This window comes from Cinclus cinclus, chromosome Z (assembly GCF_963662255.1).
Source record: "Cinclus cinclus chromosome Z, bCinCin1.1, whole genome shotgun sequence".
Lineage (NCBI taxonomy): Eukaryota > Metazoa > Chordata > Aves > Passeriformes > Cinclidae > Cinclus > Cinclus cinclus.
Genome location: NC_085084.1, coordinates 25,076,032 through 25,092,731, shown reverse-complemented (window position 1 = coordinate 25,092,731; position 16,700 = coordinate 25,076,032). Strand labels below are relative to the sequence as shown.

The 16,700-nt window shown below is 38.8% G+C and overlaps 1 protein-coding gene across 7 annotated transcripts in view; it reads left to right on the top strand.

Annotated features, from left to right (window-relative positions):
* The window catches only part of APC (APC regulator of WNT signaling pathway), a 63,583-nt gene extending 47,742 nt beyond the window's left edge, over positions 1–15,841 (top strand). For 2 of the 7 annotated variants that reach the window (XM_062512683.1, XM_062512682.1), the window contains 7 exons: positions 1,848–1,923; positions 3,022–3,117; positions 3,691–3,830; positions 4,839–4,916; positions 6,825–6,941; positions 7,591–7,805; positions 8,203–15,841. In XM_062512683.1, the coding sequence (XP_062368667.1) occupies positions 1,848–1,923; positions 3,022–3,117; positions 3,691–3,830; positions 4,839–4,916; positions 6,825–6,941; positions 7,591–7,805; positions 8,203–14,758 (7,278 nt within the window). In that variant the 3' untranslated portion in view covers positions 14,759–15,841. Of the gene's footprint in view, positions 1–1,544; positions 1,924–3,021; positions 3,154–3,690; positions 3,831–4,838; positions 4,917–6,824; positions 6,942–7,590; positions 7,806–8,202 lie in introns of all 7 variants that reach the window. The other 5 variants (XM_062512680.1, XM_062512678.1, XM_062512679.1 and 2 more) reach the window with 3 other exon arrangements.
* The last annotated feature ends 859 nt before the right edge of the window (positions 15,842–16,700 follow it).

Here is a 16,700-nt window from a genome sequence, read left to right as displayed (position 1 = left end):
GATTCTTTTGTTTGTTTTCCATGAGCTGCAACTTGGAGGCCTGATTTGGTGGCTTCTTCAGCTTTATTCTCTGGCAAAAACTTTTACCTTCCAAATCCAAGTAACACTGGATTATACCTGTCAGTTGAGATATCTGCGAAGAGATACGCATGAAGCTAATTAAATTCACTTTCTTTAAGGATCAGAGGGGTTGTTTAAATGCTGCATTTGGGGTTTCCCAGACCAGGAAGACAGGATCTCCGAACTGGGAGATGCTAGACTGTCATAGAAGAGGCTCCTGTTTCAGTGGGTTTTGCCATGTGACTATACAAACTCTTCAGATCTGTATTGCCTCAGCAGTCCTGGAGTGTTTAGAGAAGTCTGTGTTACCAGACTCACTGTTTAGTCTGCCTAGTGCTGTTTATTTTTTAAAAAAAGTCAGTATGTGTATTAATCTTTAAGCACATTGGAATTGTCACTGAAGACAGCAAATCATTCACTGATAGGGTAACCAATGGAAATATGTAATTATTAGTATGAAAATTTGTCTAATGGGCCAAAGTCTCATTTCTTCCTTAATTACTATATTCTAGAGAAACACACACACTACTACTTTATAATTCCCTTTGATAGTTTCTTTATGTTGTGCTTTGATTTTGAATGTTCCTATTTATCTTGGCTTTAGGAATTTGGAGTTTTTAGGTAGTATCTAAGATCATCCTCTACATCCTGTTATTCTGCTAAAAGCTGACTAGAAGAATCAGATGCATTTCCTTATTGAACACTGTTACTGAAGAGCAGGAGTACAAACCAAATAGTGCCTTGACCAAAATATTACACAAAAGCCAAGGGAATCACTCAAAAATCACTATTTTTAATTTTAAAAAATGAGGTTACTCCAAGTTAAATGGGTAATGTTGGATTTTCATGGCATGTGTTAATTTGACAAACGCTCAGTATTTTATACATACTAAATAAGCATTTGTTTGCTTTATTGTTCTATCCCTGTAAACTTGAAAAAGTATTAATTTAACTCTTTTGCATTTGCTCTAAATAATCTGGTCCATATAAAAGTCAGTCATCAGAACAAAAAATTATTCATTAATTTGAGGTATTTTAAAGGAAAATGTTAAAAAATGTGGATGTCAGGTTTTTTCCAGCATGATGTAGACTATAAATAATATGTAATTAATTCACACAGAAGACAGTTTTTTAAAGACAGATTTAGTTTGAAGATATTTTGGTTTCCCAAAATGAAATGTTTTCATTATACATTTGTTTAATCTTTTTGTACAGTGAAAATATGGAAGTCTTAGCTATTGGTATTGTAGATTAATACAATTACGCACAGCTACCCCCCACTTGCAGCCATTTAACCACTAAGTGGATTTTATTAAGATTATGAATGCTGAAATAGTAATAGTATTTAATTACTTTTAAGTAGCACAGGTTTTTTCACCATGAAATAAGGGGGGGTTTTGCTCATATGTACCATTCAAATTTCATTTCAATTCGATGTGTGTTTTTGAAACATAACTGTATTTTTAAAATCATTTGACCTGCAGGTGGAAATGGTGTATTCATTGTTATCAATGCTTGGTACTCATGATAAAGATGACATGTCAAGAACATTGCTAGCGATGTCTAGCTCCCAGGACAGCTGCATAGCCATGCGTCAGTCTGGATGTCTTCCTCTCCTCATCCAGCTTTTACATGGCAACGATAAGGACTCTGTGTTGTTAGGAAATTCCCGTGGTAGTAAAGAGGCCCGTGCCAGAGCCAGTGCAGCGCTGCACAACATCATTCACTCCCAGCCCGATGATAAGCGAGGCAGACGGGAAATCCGTGTGCTCCATCTCTTGGAGCAGATCCGTGCTTACTGTGAAACGTGCTGGGAATGGCAGGAGGCACATGAACAAGGCATGGACCAAGACAAAAACCCAAGTAGGTTCTGCAAGCTATATAAAAATGGTTCTAAGGACGTATTGAAAGGAGGGAATTTAGAGAAAGTTCAACTTTAATCTGACTTCTTGTTGAATGTATGCAAGTTTTCTTATATACGTGTGTGTGTGTGGTTTCTTTTTTAAGTTCAGCTACTGTTAGGAAATAGTACGTGTCAGATATGGTACCCTACCTACAAGCTTTTTTATTTAAATCTTAGACTTCGGTGTGCTTTCCAGATAGACATTCTAGTGGTTTATATTTGTAATTTGCAAAATAATACTGAATATGTATTAATTCTGTTCTACATTTTTACGGATAAACAATCCTGAATTGCTTTTCCTGCAGATGTTTAGGAAATAGCACATTCCATTTGGGAGAGGGTCAGAGAGCACAAATCATCTCCATCTATCAAAATGAACCACTATTTATAAAGTTGTATTCAGTAAATGTAAATTAATCGGATTTTTCTCAGGGAATTGTTAGAAAAATAGATTTAACCTTAGAGTTAGCTTAGTTGCTTTTCTGAATTGAGGGCATCCCATAAGTGCAGCCTGTAGGTGTCCATTGCAGGTGTGTGACTGAAATCAGGGCTGCCTGGTGCAGTTCAGGAGTGGGTTCTACACAAGCTGCACCAGTGCCATTTCTGCATTATCCAGAACCTAGCTCACAAAAGTATGAACTTAAAAACTTTTAGGTTATGAAGCAAAGGGTTTAATTAACCATTCATAAGGATACAGCACCCAAAGAAACAATACTATTTAATGTCACTGGAATATTTGACCATATTGATTTGTTTCACAAAGATTATTAATTTTTGAGAGTAATAAGGTAATATTTTTGGACTGCAAGTTGTGTTTCTAACTCGGCACATACATTCAGGATTCTCTCTAATACGTTTTGAAGTATCAAATATATTTATAGTACACACTTTCTTTAGTAATAATCTTAACTAATTGTGTATTCATGGATTACTGGGAGGATACAAACCTGATCAAAACTGCAGCTTGATTTATTTTTAAGATTAGATTTGTTCTGGAAAACTTAAGATCTAGACAAAATCATGTGGGAGGTACTAATTGTTACCTGTTTCTGAATCAGTGCCTGCTCCAGTGGATCATCAGATTTGTCCTGCAGTGTGTGTTTTGATGAAACTTTCATTTGATGAAGAGCACAGACATGCAATGAATGAGCTTGGTAAGATCAGATTTGAGCAGCTTGCTAGAAACAGTGGCTATGACCTTGTGCATGTCACTGCATATATGGCTTTTTTTCACTGACAGTTTAAGCTGTTAATAACAATTTATTTGTGTCAGTTGTTGCCCCCTAAGTGCTGAAAGAAGTTGAAATTAAACACACCATTTCCTTGTGGATAAATTATTATGTCAGTTACTCTTTTTTCTGGCATGAATTGTGAATTTAGGAAGAGTAGTCTTACTGTGGAAATACTTGCAATTTTACAAGTATTGGACTTAAAATGGAGACTACTTCCCAGAATATGTGGTTTTTTGGTTGGTGTTTTAGTGGGGTTTTTTCATCCTGCATTTGTTCTTGTTTGCTAGTCTGAATTTTTTTAGTCCATGCTCAGTAAATTCCATGCATGGAGTTTTAGCAATTCATATGTCCTTCTGAGCATTGTGGTTTTCAGATGTTTGAGGTTTGTTTGGTAAACATAAAAATGCAATTTGTTCCCTGCTATATATGTCCTGTACTTAAAATACTAGAGTACAGATACTTTATTTTTATTTTCTTACCTGAATCTTCTTAAAGGAGGTTTGCAGGCCATTGCTGAACTGCTGCAAGTGGATTGTGAAATGTATGGACTCACAAATGATCACTATAGTGTTACTCTAAGGAGGTATGCGGGCATGGCTCTGACAAACCTGACTTTTGGAGATGTGGCAAACAAGGTGAGAGCAGAAATGTAAACTTGCAGAAATTTAATTTCATCACTGTTTGAATTACAGCTTTCAACACAGGTGATTAAAATCTCCAGGATAGGATATTGAGTTTAAACTCAAGGCGGGAGTTTCACATACCTCTCACATTGCATCCTGTTGCTGACAGAGAGCACCACAAACAGAATATTGCATCATACAAGTATGGTATTGGTTCTCAAATCACTTCTGTCACTGAAAGCAAGTATTTTATCTATTGGCCTGATAATTTAATGAGAACTCGGTTAGTATGGCTCACAGTGATTTTATAGTAACTGATTCTTTCTGAGAATATTGAACTAAAATTCATAATTGGGTCAAGTTTTCTTAAGCTTTCAGTTATTTAACTATACTGTCACTGTCTAATGACATTTTTCAAACGTCTTCAAGCTGGAGCTTGTTTTGAAATACATGGAGCATATCTGGATGAAACTGGACACAACTTCAAAAATTACAAGAAAAAATGGTTTCCCTAACTTCTGATGCCGACATTTCTTTCAAAGGCTAGAAAGATAGATTTTTGCCCCAAATTTTACCAGCCTGTGGATCTTAAAATAACTCCATGCTGAAGACTTAACCTTTCTGCTCTAGGGGAAGATGTTTCAGCAGTAAATAGACTTCAGCGATCTCGGGATTTGTTCTCACTAGGCATTAGGTAACAATACATTGCTGGCTCACAGGGGTTTCTATCTGGTGCAGAGGAAAGAAGGCTTCTAAGATTATGAAAGTCCAGATCATGTCCTAGAACTGCTGCAAAAAATATAAAATTTTAGCACAACTTTACCACTTCCGTATTGAAACTGATAGCTATGCTGAAATTTGTAGTAGTTGTAAACCATGTATTTATTGTTGATAACATATTTACTAAGTTTTTATAGAACTTAGATATTATTTGCTTAAAATATCAAAATACTGTGCAGAAGCAGCCATCTAACCTGCTGTTTAATACTGCTCACTTTTTTTTTCTCTTTATTCTACCAGGCTACATTATGTTCCATGAAGGGCTGCATGAGAGCCCTTGTAGCCCAGCTGAAATCTGAAAGTGAAGACTTACAGCAGGTAAGATTTTACCTCTTTAGAGATAAAATATTTCTTCTGTTGTCTTGTCTACCTTAAGTTTGATGCAAATTTTTTCTCGAAATAATTTCATTAATTAGGAAGTTCATTCTTCTTGTAAAATGTTATCTGTAGGATCATGTTCTGGGTCTTTTTGTGCTTTGGTATTTTTTGGGGTTTTTTTCTGGTTTGTTTTTTTTTTAATTATAATGCGTGGGCTGTAAATCTTAACTTTTATGACTCAGATCTGTTAGTGTCTCTTCTAATGGGTCCTGAAAATAAAACCTTTAGGAAGTGCTTAGGATAATCTTCAGGGCTGAGAGAGCAGTACTGTTGGAACTTGTGTGAAATTATTAAATATTAAATCATGATCAACTTTAATTAGTGCTTATTGCATACAAAGTGGGACAGCTGTCTAAAAGAAGACCCATTTTTCCTTGCATTCTGAGTGAATCACCAGATAAAAGAAAAATTCTAAATAAAATTGACCTTATCTCTTAAAATGCTGTTAACAAAATATTCTTTCCTTAACAGGAGGAGCTCGCTAGTTACAGTTGAGGAAAATATTAGAATTACAGTAGAGGTTATTGCATAAATTCTGTGATGTGTTATTAGGACAGGTATTGAGTCTTCTTGAAAAGAGAGTCACAGCCCCATGAGCCCTCTGACCTCCAGGATGTCTCCAGCCACTGGCACCTAGACACCACACACACAGAGCAGGAAGTATTCCACTCAGGACAAGTTATAAATGGGATTTAGTAAGAATATGAGACTGAGTGTACTCTAAAGGCATGTCCACACAACTGTATCAGCCAGAGATGTCACTGTGCCTTTTTGTCCCCTGTGCTTTCCAGTGCTGAAAGATCACGTCAGTCCATCTGCTTTCCTGCTTTTGAAACCTCTGAGTCCTGGCATCCCACAATAAGTGTTCTGCATTCCAGAATGCTCTTCCCCTGGATCCCACAACGTGTCCCACATCCCAAGTCCAAAATGGGCAGAGAGCTGCTCCCTTTGACTGACCGGAATGTGACAGCTGGGCCATAGGGTGGTGGGTCCCCTGGAAATGTCCTGGGAAGAGCCTGGACAGGGCACAGTTCCCACCTGTTTTTGGGCTCCTGTGCTCCTCTGGCTGTGCTGAGGTGGGCTCTGAGGAACTGGAGCTCTTTGGGAGCAGTCAGGGCAGGGTGTTCCCAGGCCCTTCCATGTGCCACTGGCTCACTCCACTGGGGGAGTAACGTGAAGAGTTTATGCACTTCTATGACAATGAGAGCATCCACAAGCAACAGTTTTCTATCAAATTCATGGATATGCATGCTTGCAGCTGTTCATGAATGGATGGAGTTTATTGTGTAATGACTGTCCACTACAGTGACAACCTATTTCAGTCTAAATGCTGCCAAGTACAAGGATATCTTCTGGAGATAACTATTCTGCTTGTAAAAGGTACAATGTACTTTAAAGAGTTTCATAAACATCAAAATAATCATGCCATCTGAGAGACAGGCAAGTGATATTGTTCTATTTTCTAAGTGGAAAAGCTGGTAAAAAGATTATATAAATCTCTCCCCTGAGACAACATAATTCTAGAACAGACATAAGAGTAGAGAAAGAAATCTATCTACAAATGTTCTACTGGTGTGGGAAGCAGGGAAACCGATTTCAAATCTGTTTTAAGTACCAACACACGAAAGCCAGTACATTTGATCAAACTTGATGCTGAAAAATTAGACCAGTCTAGCAGATGATAACAACAAAAAGATGATGTTAGCAAATTTTATTTCAGTAATTCAACATGACCACTGTTAATTAATCATAGCATTTGATGAGTCCAGGAAGAAACCTGCTAAACCTGATAACCTGCTAAAAAAGTATCTGTCTTGAAATACGTTATTTTTCTTTCACATTTTACAGGTCATTGCAAGTGTGTTGAGGAACTTGTCCTGGCGAGCAGATGTAAACAGCAAAAAGACTCTGAGAGAAGTTGGAAGTGTGAAAGCATTGATGGAATGTGCTTTAGAAGTTAAGAAGGTATCTTCTATAATTGATATAGTTGAATTTTTGAGAGATGCATTTGTTTTATACAAGATACTAATACTGTTTTACCAGTTTTGGTAACAGCAGTTGGTCAACCAGTTGATGTGGTTGAGGTAATTTGCTTTGAAGAATAGTTTGATTTAGCATAGCAGCAGACCACAGTGGAGCAATGGCACCTCAAAACTAGTATTGTTCTGATTTTATTTATGAGGGTTGACCACTTTTGCTTTTCAGTTTCATGAGTTGTGCTGTTAAAATAGTCTTTTTTATAATTTTATCATTTAATAAAAGCTCTTTTCAGTTAGTTAGTAGGTATCTACCATTTCTTTGGTGTGTAGATGGGAGTATATTCCATACCAGAGACTCCTGCCAACTTCAAAGGTCTTCAAGTCCTTTCTATCATTGTGGCACCAAACAAGTATTGAAACACATATTTCTGGTATCTCTGGGGCAGGCAGTACCAAATCCATGGCTGAAGGAAGGAGCAAAGTGACCAAAATATGAGTGCACTGCTGCCTACACCCAGCTTAACACCCTAGAGAGCAGAATCAAAATGTATACAGCTCCTTGAAGCTAACTTAATGTGTTTCTGAGGGCTTCAAATCAATAGCTGAAAACTTCTGTCATGTTGCTGTTTTCGTAGGAGTCCACCCTGAAAAGCGTTCTGAGTGCCTTATGGAATTTGTCAGCACACTGCACAGGAAACAAAGCTGACATATGTGCTGTTGATGGTGCTCTTGGATTTCTGGTCGGCACACTGACATACCGGAGCCAAACAAATACTTTAGCCATCATAGAAAGTGGAGGAGGAATATTAAGAAATGTTTCTAGCCTAATTGCTACTAATGAGGACCATAGGTAGGTACACTTCTGACAGTTGTTAGCAGTTCCATATGTCTATTTAGTAGACAGTTTCTATCACCAAGCCTTAATATAAATGCATGCATTAAGTATAGTACTTAAAAACAGTTAATATGTAGTACATTTGATAGAGTGGGTATTTCACTTAAGTAACAGGAATATGCAGATTAAGAGCTGCTGCTTGTTAATGATGAACTGTACTAAAAGCTAACTTGTTCATATTTGTAATAGGATTTGGTTAGCATTCAGATAAAAGCTACTGGAAATATGAGTTACTTGCACTGGAGAATTCTTAATTATCATTTGTAAGAGCAAACTCGTTTCTGTTTTGCTTTGTCTCTTATCCTTTTGAAATGCCACTTACAGATGTTTGTTTTCAATTACTCAACACCAGGCAAATCTTGCGAGAGAACAGCTGCTTACAAACCTTGTTACAACATTTGAAGTCACACAGTTTGACAATAGTTAGTAATGCATGTGGGACCCTGTGGAATCTCTCTGCTCGAAATGCGAAGGATCAGGAGGCGCTGTGGGACATGGGAGCCGTGAGCATGCTGAAAAACCTGATTCACTCAAAACACAAAATGATAGCCATGGGTAGTGCTGCGGCTCTGCGGAACCTCATGGCAAACAGGCCAGCTAAGTACAAGGATGCCAACATTATGTCTCCAGGATCAAGCCTCCCATCTCTCCATGTCAGAAAGCAAAAGGCACTGGAAGCAGAATTAGATGCTCAGCATTTATCAGAGACTTTTGACAACATTGATAATTTAAGCCCGAAAGCATCTCACCGCAGTAAGCAGAGACATAAGCAAAATATATACAGTGAGTATGTCCTGGATGCCAGCTGCCACGACAATGGGGTATGCAGGTCAGAGAGCTTTAATGCTGGCAATATGACTGTGCTCTCACCATATGTAAATACTACAGTATTGCCTAACTCCTCCTCTAACAGTAGAGGAAACGCAGAAAATTCTCGATCTGAGAAAGACAGGAGTGTTGAAAGGGATCGAACAGTAGGTTTAAATACTTATCATCAAGCTGCAGAGAATACTGGTAATTCCTCTAAGAGAATTGGAATGCAGATTTCTACTGCTGCAGTTCAGATTGCCAAAGTTATGGAAGAAGTAACAAGCATACACATTCCACAAGAAGACAGAAGTTCTGGTTCCACTTCTGAAATAAACTGTTTGACAGAAGACAGAAATGCCCAGAGGAGATCAGCCTCTGCCCATACTCATTCAAATACATACTTTCCAAAATCTGAGAACTCAAACAGGACATGTCCTGCGCCTTACACAAAAATGGAATATAAAAGAGCTTCAAATGATAGTTTAAATAGTGTCAGCAGCAGTGATGGCTATGGTAAAAGAGGCCAAATGAAACCTTCCATTGAGTCTTACTCCGAAGATGATGAAAGTAAATTCTGTAGTTATGGCAAATATCCAGCTGACTTGGCACACAAGATTCATAGTGCAAATCACATGGATGACAATGATGGAGAGCTAGACACTCCTATTAATTATAGTCTTAAATACTCAGATGAGCAGTTAAATTCTGGAAGGCAAAGTCCCTCCCAGAATGAAAGATGGACAAGGCCTAAACATATAATAGATGATGAAATGAAACCAAATGAACAAAGACAGTCAAGGAACCAAAATGCAGCCTATCCTGTGTACACTGAAAGTGGAGATGATAAACACATGAAATATTCAACAGCTTTTGGACAGCAGGAGTGCGTTTCTTCCTTTAGATCAAGAGGATCCAGTGGCTCAGATCAGAACAGAGTAGGCCCAGCTCTTGGAATGAATCAGAAAGTAAACCAGTCCTTGTGTCGTGTTGATGATTATGATGATGACAAGCCAACCAACTATAGTGAACGTTTTTCTGAGGAGGAGCAACATGAAGAGGATGACAGACCAACTAATTACAGCATAAAGTACAATGAAGAGGAACATCATGTTGATCAGCCTATTGATTACAGTTTAAAATATTCAACAGAAGTTCCAGCACCTTCTCAGAAGCCATCTTACACCTTTCCAAAGACTTCTTCAGTGCAACTTAATAAAACTGACCATATTCCCCCAGGCAGTGGGAGCACATCAGCCCCCTCAGCTGGTTCAAAGAGGCAGAACCAGCTTCACCCGAGCTCTGCAGAGAGCAGAAATGGTCATACAAAGAACACATCCTGTAAGACTCCCTCTATTAATCAGGAAACTATACAAACTTACTGCGTGGAAGATACCCCGATATGTTTTTCAAGGTGTAGCTCTTTGTCGTCCTTGTCATCAGCTGAAGATGAAATAGGACGTGATCAATCTACACGTGGCACAGATGCCAGTAACACACTGCAGATTGCAGAACTGAAGGAGAATAGTGGGACTCTACCTACAGAAGGTGCAGCAAATGAAATCACATCAGCAGCACAACACATCAGAACAAAATCCACTAGACTTCAGACTTCTAGCTTGTCTCCTTCTGATTCCTCTAGACATAAAGCTGTTGAATTTTCTTCAGGTGCCAAATCTCCCTCAAAGAGTGGTGCCCAAACTCCTAAAAGCCCACCAGAACATTATGTACAGGAAACACCACTCATGTTCAGCAGATGTACTTCTGTAAGTTCCCTGGATAGTTTTGAAAGTCGTTCAATTGCTAGTTCAGTTCAAAGTGAGCCTTGCAGTGGAATAGTAAGTGGTATTATAAGTCCCAGTGACCTTCCAGACAGCCCTGGACAAACAATGCCTCCAAGCAGAAGTAAAACACCACCGCCTGCTCAAGGAGTTCAAGAAAAAAGAGAGGTACCTAAGGGAAAAGCAACCACTACAGAGAAGAGAGAGTCTGGCCCTAGACAGGCAGCTGTAAATGCAGCTGTTCAAAGAGTTCAGGTACTGCCAGATGCTGATACACTATTACATTTTGCCACAGAAAGCACACCAGATGGGTTTTCTTGCTCTTCTAGCCTGAGTGCTCTGAGCCTGGATGAGCCATTTATACAGAAAGATGCAGAGTTAAGAATTATGCCTCCAGTTCATGAAAATGAGCATGGAAGTGAAGCAGAACCTGAACAGTCAAGTGATACAAAGGACAACCAGGAGAAGAAAGCAGAGAAGCCAGCTGAAGCAGACAAAGACATTCTGGATGATTCTGATGATGACATTGAAATATTGGAAGCATGTATTATTTCTGCAATGCCAACAAAGTCTTCACGTAAAACCAAAAAGCCTTCCCAAGCATCTGCTCCAAAAATACCTCCTCCTGTAGCCAGAAAGCCCAGCCAGTTGCCAGTTTACAAACTTTTGCCTTCACAAAGCAGATTGCAATCACAAAAGCATGTGACTTTTACACCAGGAGATGATATGCCACGGGTATATTGTGTTGAGGGTACACCAATAAATTTTTCAACAGCTACATCTCTGAGTGACCTGACAATAGAATCCCCCCCAAGTGAATTGGCCAATGCAGACAATGTGGGTGTGGGAGCAGAATCAGGAGAGTTTGAAAAGCGGGACACTATTCCTACAGAAGGCAGAAGTACTGACGATTCTCAGAGAGCAAAAAGCTCGGCTGTAACTTCCCTTGGCCTGGATGATGACAAAACAGAAGAGGGTGATATTTTGGCTGAGTGTATTAACTCAGCTATGCCAAAAGGAAAAAGTCACAAACCTTTCAGAGTGAAGAAGATAATGGATCAAATTCAACAAGCATCTTCATCCCCAAGTAATAAAAAACAACCTGAAGGTGAGAAAAAGCCAGCATCACCAGTAAAGCCTGTTTCCCAAAACAATGAATACAGAGCACGCATGCGAAAAAGCACAGACCCTAAAAGCAATGCTAGTAATGAAAGAGGCTATCCAGAGAACAGAGATGGAAAGAAACAAAACCTTAAAAATAATTCAAGAGATTTTCATGATAAATTGCCAAATAATGAAGAGCGTGTAAGAGGAAGTTTTGCGTTTGATTCCCCTCATCATTACACACCTATTGAGGGAACTCCTTATTGTTTTTCACGGAATGATTCCCTGAGTTCTTTAGATTTTGATGATGATGATGTTGACCTTTCAAGGGAAAAGGCAGAATTAAGGAAAGGAAAAGAAGGAAAGGAAACTGAAAGTAAAGAGTCCTCTACTGCAGAACAGTCTTCAAATCAGCAGCCAAGTAACAGGACACAAGTTTGTCAAAAACACCCAGCAGGCAGAAGCCAGACAAAAACTTTCTCTCATTCAACTAAAGATATTCCAGACAGAGGAGCAGCTACAGATGAGAAAATGCAGAATTTTGCTATTGAAAACACACCTGTTTGTTTTTCTCTCAACTCATCTCTTAGCTCCCTTAGTGATATTGATCAAGAAAACAACAACAACAAAGAAGGGGTACCTGCAAAACGTCCTGAGGCCCCTGAGTCACAGGTAGAATCCAACAGACCACAGACTTCTGGTTATGCACCTAAATCATTTCATGTTGAAGATACTCCTGTGTGCTTCTCTAGAAATAGCTCTCTGAGTTCTCTTAGTATTGACTCAGAAGATGATCTTCTGCAAGAATGCATTAGTTCTGCTATGCCTAAAAAGAAAAAGCCCTCAAGAATAAAAAGTGATGGTGAAAAAAATAATTCCAGAAACACAGGTGGTATTCTAGCAGAAGATTTAACACTGGATTTGAGAGAGGTACAGAGGGCAGATTCAGAACATGGTTTTTCACCTGATTCGGAGAACTTCGACTGGAAAGCTATACAAGAAGGTGCAAATTCTATCGTTAGTAGCTTGCATCAAGCTGCAGCTGCTGCATCACTGTCTAGACAAGCTTCATCAGACTCCGACTCTATCCTTTCATTAAAATCTGGTATTTCTCTAGGGTCACCATTTCATCTTACCCCAGACCAAGAAGAAAAAACTTTCACTAGTAATAAAGGTCCAAGAATTATTAAGCCAGGAGAGAAGAGTACACTGGAGTCTAAAAAAGTAGAATCAGAAAGTAGGGGTATCAAAGGAGGGAAGAAGGTGTATAAAAGTATGATCACAGGAAAAGTACGCTCTAATTCAGAAGTTTCAAGTTTGAAGCAACCCCAACAGACAAGTGTGCCTTCAATTTCACGTGGTAGAACAATGATCCATATTCCAGGAGTTCGAAATAGTTCTTCAAGTACTAGTCCTGTTTCCAAGAAAGGACCCCCACTGAAAAATACTAACTCTAAGAGTCCCAATGAAGGCCAAAGTTTGACTAGTTCTCCAAGAGGAGCCAAATCATCAGTGAAACCTGAGCCAGCTCCTGTGACTAGGCAGCCATCAGGGTTGAACCAGAGTGGATCAAGTAAAGGACCTTCTAGATCAGGATCTAGAGACTCCACTCCTTCTAGACCTCAACAGCAGCCACTAAGTAGGCCTCTGCAATCTCCTGGACGAAACTCCATTTCCCCAGGAAGAAATGGTATTAGTCCTCCCAACAAACTGTCACAGTTGCCAAGAACATCATCTCCTAGCACAGCTTCAACTAAATCCTCAAGTTCAGGTAGAATGTCATACACACCACCAGGCAGGCAGATGAGCCAGCAAAACCTTACAAAGCAAACTGCCTTACCTAAGAGCACCAGTAGTATTCCACGAAGTGAATCTGCTTCAAAGGGGTTAAACCAAACTCTCAGCACTGGTGGATCAAACAAAAAGATTGACCTATCCAGAATGTCATCCACAAAGTCTAGTGGAAGTGAATCTGACAGATCTGAGAGACCTGTTCTCGTTCGTCAGTCAACTTTTATTAAAGAGGCTCCGAGCCCAACTCTGAGACGGAAATTAGAAGAGTCAGCTTCATTTGAATCTCTGTCACCTTCCAGGCCAGATTCTCCCACAAGGTCCCAACTGCAAACCCCAGTTTTAAGTCCTTCTCTTCCTGATATGTCTTTATCCACTCATTCACCTGCCCAGAGTAGTGGTTGGCGAAAATTAGCCCCTAATCACAGTCCTACTATAGAATTTGATGGGAGACCAGCAAAGCGTCATGACATAGCTCGTTCCCATTCTGAGAGTCCATCTAGGCTGCTGATCAACAGATCAGGAACGTGGAAGCGCGAGCACAGTAAGCATTCCTCATCACTTCCTCGTGTAAGCACTTGGCGAAGAACTGGAAGTTCCTCTTCGATCCTGTCAGCTTCTTCAGAATCCAGTGAAAAGGCAAAAAGTGAAGATGAAAAGCAGCATGGAGGTTCTCTCACTGGACACAAGCAAAGTAAAGAAAGCCAAGCACCAGCAAAAGGTACTTGGAGAAAAATAAAAGAAAATGAAATTCCTCAGATAATGAATGATCCTCAGCATTCTTCTTCAGGTACCACAAATGGCTCTGATTCCAAAACCCTCATCTATCAGATGGCTCCAGCTGTCTCTAAGACAGAGGATGTGTGGGTGAGGATAGAGGACTGCCCAATTAACAACCCTCGATCTGGAAAGTCCCCAACTGGAAATACTCCCCCTGTTATTGACACTGTTTCAGAGAAAGGGTATGTGAATGGTAAAGATCTTAAAGAGATTCAAGAAAAGCAAACCCCAGGGAATGGAGGTGTTCCTGTTCGTACTGTTGGCTTAGAAAACCGTCTGAACTCTTTCTTTCAGATAGACAGTCCAGACAAGAAAGGCACTGAAACAAAGCCTCTGCAGAATAATCCCATTCCTGCACCAGAAATTAATGAAAGTACTGTAAGTGAGCGTACTCCATTCAGTTCCAGTAGCTCAAGCAAGCACAGCTCCCCCATCGGTGCTGTGGCAGCAAGGGTGACTCCTTTCAACTACAATCCGAGCCGCAGGAAGAGCAGCATGGATAATAGTTCTGCTCGGCCCTCACAGATACCAACCCCAGTGAATAACAGCACCAAGAAACGCGACACCAAGTCTGAAAACACTGACTCCAGTGGAACACAAAGCCCTAAACGTCACTCTGGCTCTTATCTGGTAACTTCTGTTTAAGTGCAACAACAACAAAGTTAAAACTGATGTATTATATGCAGCAGCTACTTAGAAACTTTGTTTCAAATGAAACAAAAAAAATGGGGATTGCTTTTTGTTTGTTTGTTTGCTTTTGTTTTTATTTGTTGTAAATAGCTTTGATTCTTGTTAGATGGTCCTTGTTCTGGAAGCCATATTTGATAGTATACTTTGTCTCCACTGGTGATATTTTGTAGGAATACCTGATTGACAGTTTGTACAGTATGTTTAACATGTATTCCCATGTTTAACATGCATCCCATCCCATTATCCTTTATATATTGCTTGTCATTGAAATCATGGAATAGAACAGATAGAAATAACGTAGTCGTACTGATTTGCAAATAATTTCTAGATTACAGACCAACTCAACTACATCAGGGAAGAATTGGTATTATTTATGCAAAAAATGTACTCATGTTTAGTATTTGTGAGTTCATCTAACCCAATAATTAATCATGTGGCTGTGAAATTCACAGTAATATGGTTTCTTCTGAACAAGCTTTCCTAGCCTGCTTTTCTGCATGAATGGAACTGATGGTTCATTTTATGGAGTAATGATTAAAATTTCTGTGGTCACATAATGTGCATAGATAGTTATGGTGTAACAATTTACACATTCTTTGTGCTCTGAAAAAGAAGGAACAAAAAAAACCAAAAAAAAAACCCAACAACAGAAAAAATAACCCTGTGTAACTGTAAAACCTTGAACAAAATTATTTTACCCGAGTTAGATTTTATTTTAATGTAGGTAGAATTTTTTGCTATGCTGTAACTTGTTGTATATTCTGGTATTTGAGGTGAGATGGCTGCTCTTTTATTAATGAGATGTGGGAGATGTCTCAACAGAGACTAAAATGAACATTTCAGAATAAATTATTACTATATCTAAGTTGTGTGTGTTACTTCTGCATTACATAAAAATACAGGATTTTACTTTGAGATGTCACTGTATAATGTGGTTGTATGCACTTAACACTTAAGGCCTGATTTGGGATAATCTGCACTTCTAGTATCTGTTCTTCCTTATCACTGGCAAATGGCTGTTGTAGGATGCTTTTAACACTTGCAGGATCAGGCCCTAGATCTTCTGTAACATTTGTAATTGAGACAGTTTCACACATCTCAGGTGCATAACGATGCTAAAGGCAGGGTATTTCCAGTAGCCATGCAGTATAATTGTTCTCATGACTGCAAGCCTGAAAAAATATTGTATCTATACAAATAATATTTGTAAAACAAACCATTTTTTTGATTGGGGATATAATGTAGAATGTGAAATAGTGACTGTAAGATGAAATTTTGCTTCTATTTGTGCTTTCTCTGCTTGTTTTTGTTTTTGTTTTTCAAAAGATTATGAAGTGGAAATACCAGAAGAATCCCATGGCAGCAAGACATTTGTTACTGTAGTAGAAAAAGGTTGTTATGCAAAACATGACATTTGCTGCCTCAAACCTTTTTGATGCAAATATAGATTGTTCTAGAACAGTGCTGAAAAATAACAGATTTGTGTTTTAAATACAAATATAGTGCGAATTCAGATGAGGATTACGTTCAAAGTAGGAACATGAGAGAACAGAACATTAAACATTCTATGCATGTTTAAACAAACCATGAAATGAAGTGGTATATCAGTTTCATTGTATCTCAACTGGCCTGACCTAAAGGTAGTTTTCTAAATAACTGATATGTCAGAATGCCCTGATTTCAGGAAGCCCTGAAATACAGCAATTTACCTTTATGGTAGCTTGAACACAGTTGGAAAGTGTATCACTTCTGTGGCTTTTGTACTTCAGATACTGAAATGAATCAGCTGAATTTATTATAAATCATGCACTGATTTAGGAACACAATCAAGACACTATCAGCAGACAGAAGTCAATTTATATAAAAGCCAGTACCAAAAATACCTGTTTGGCAGAAG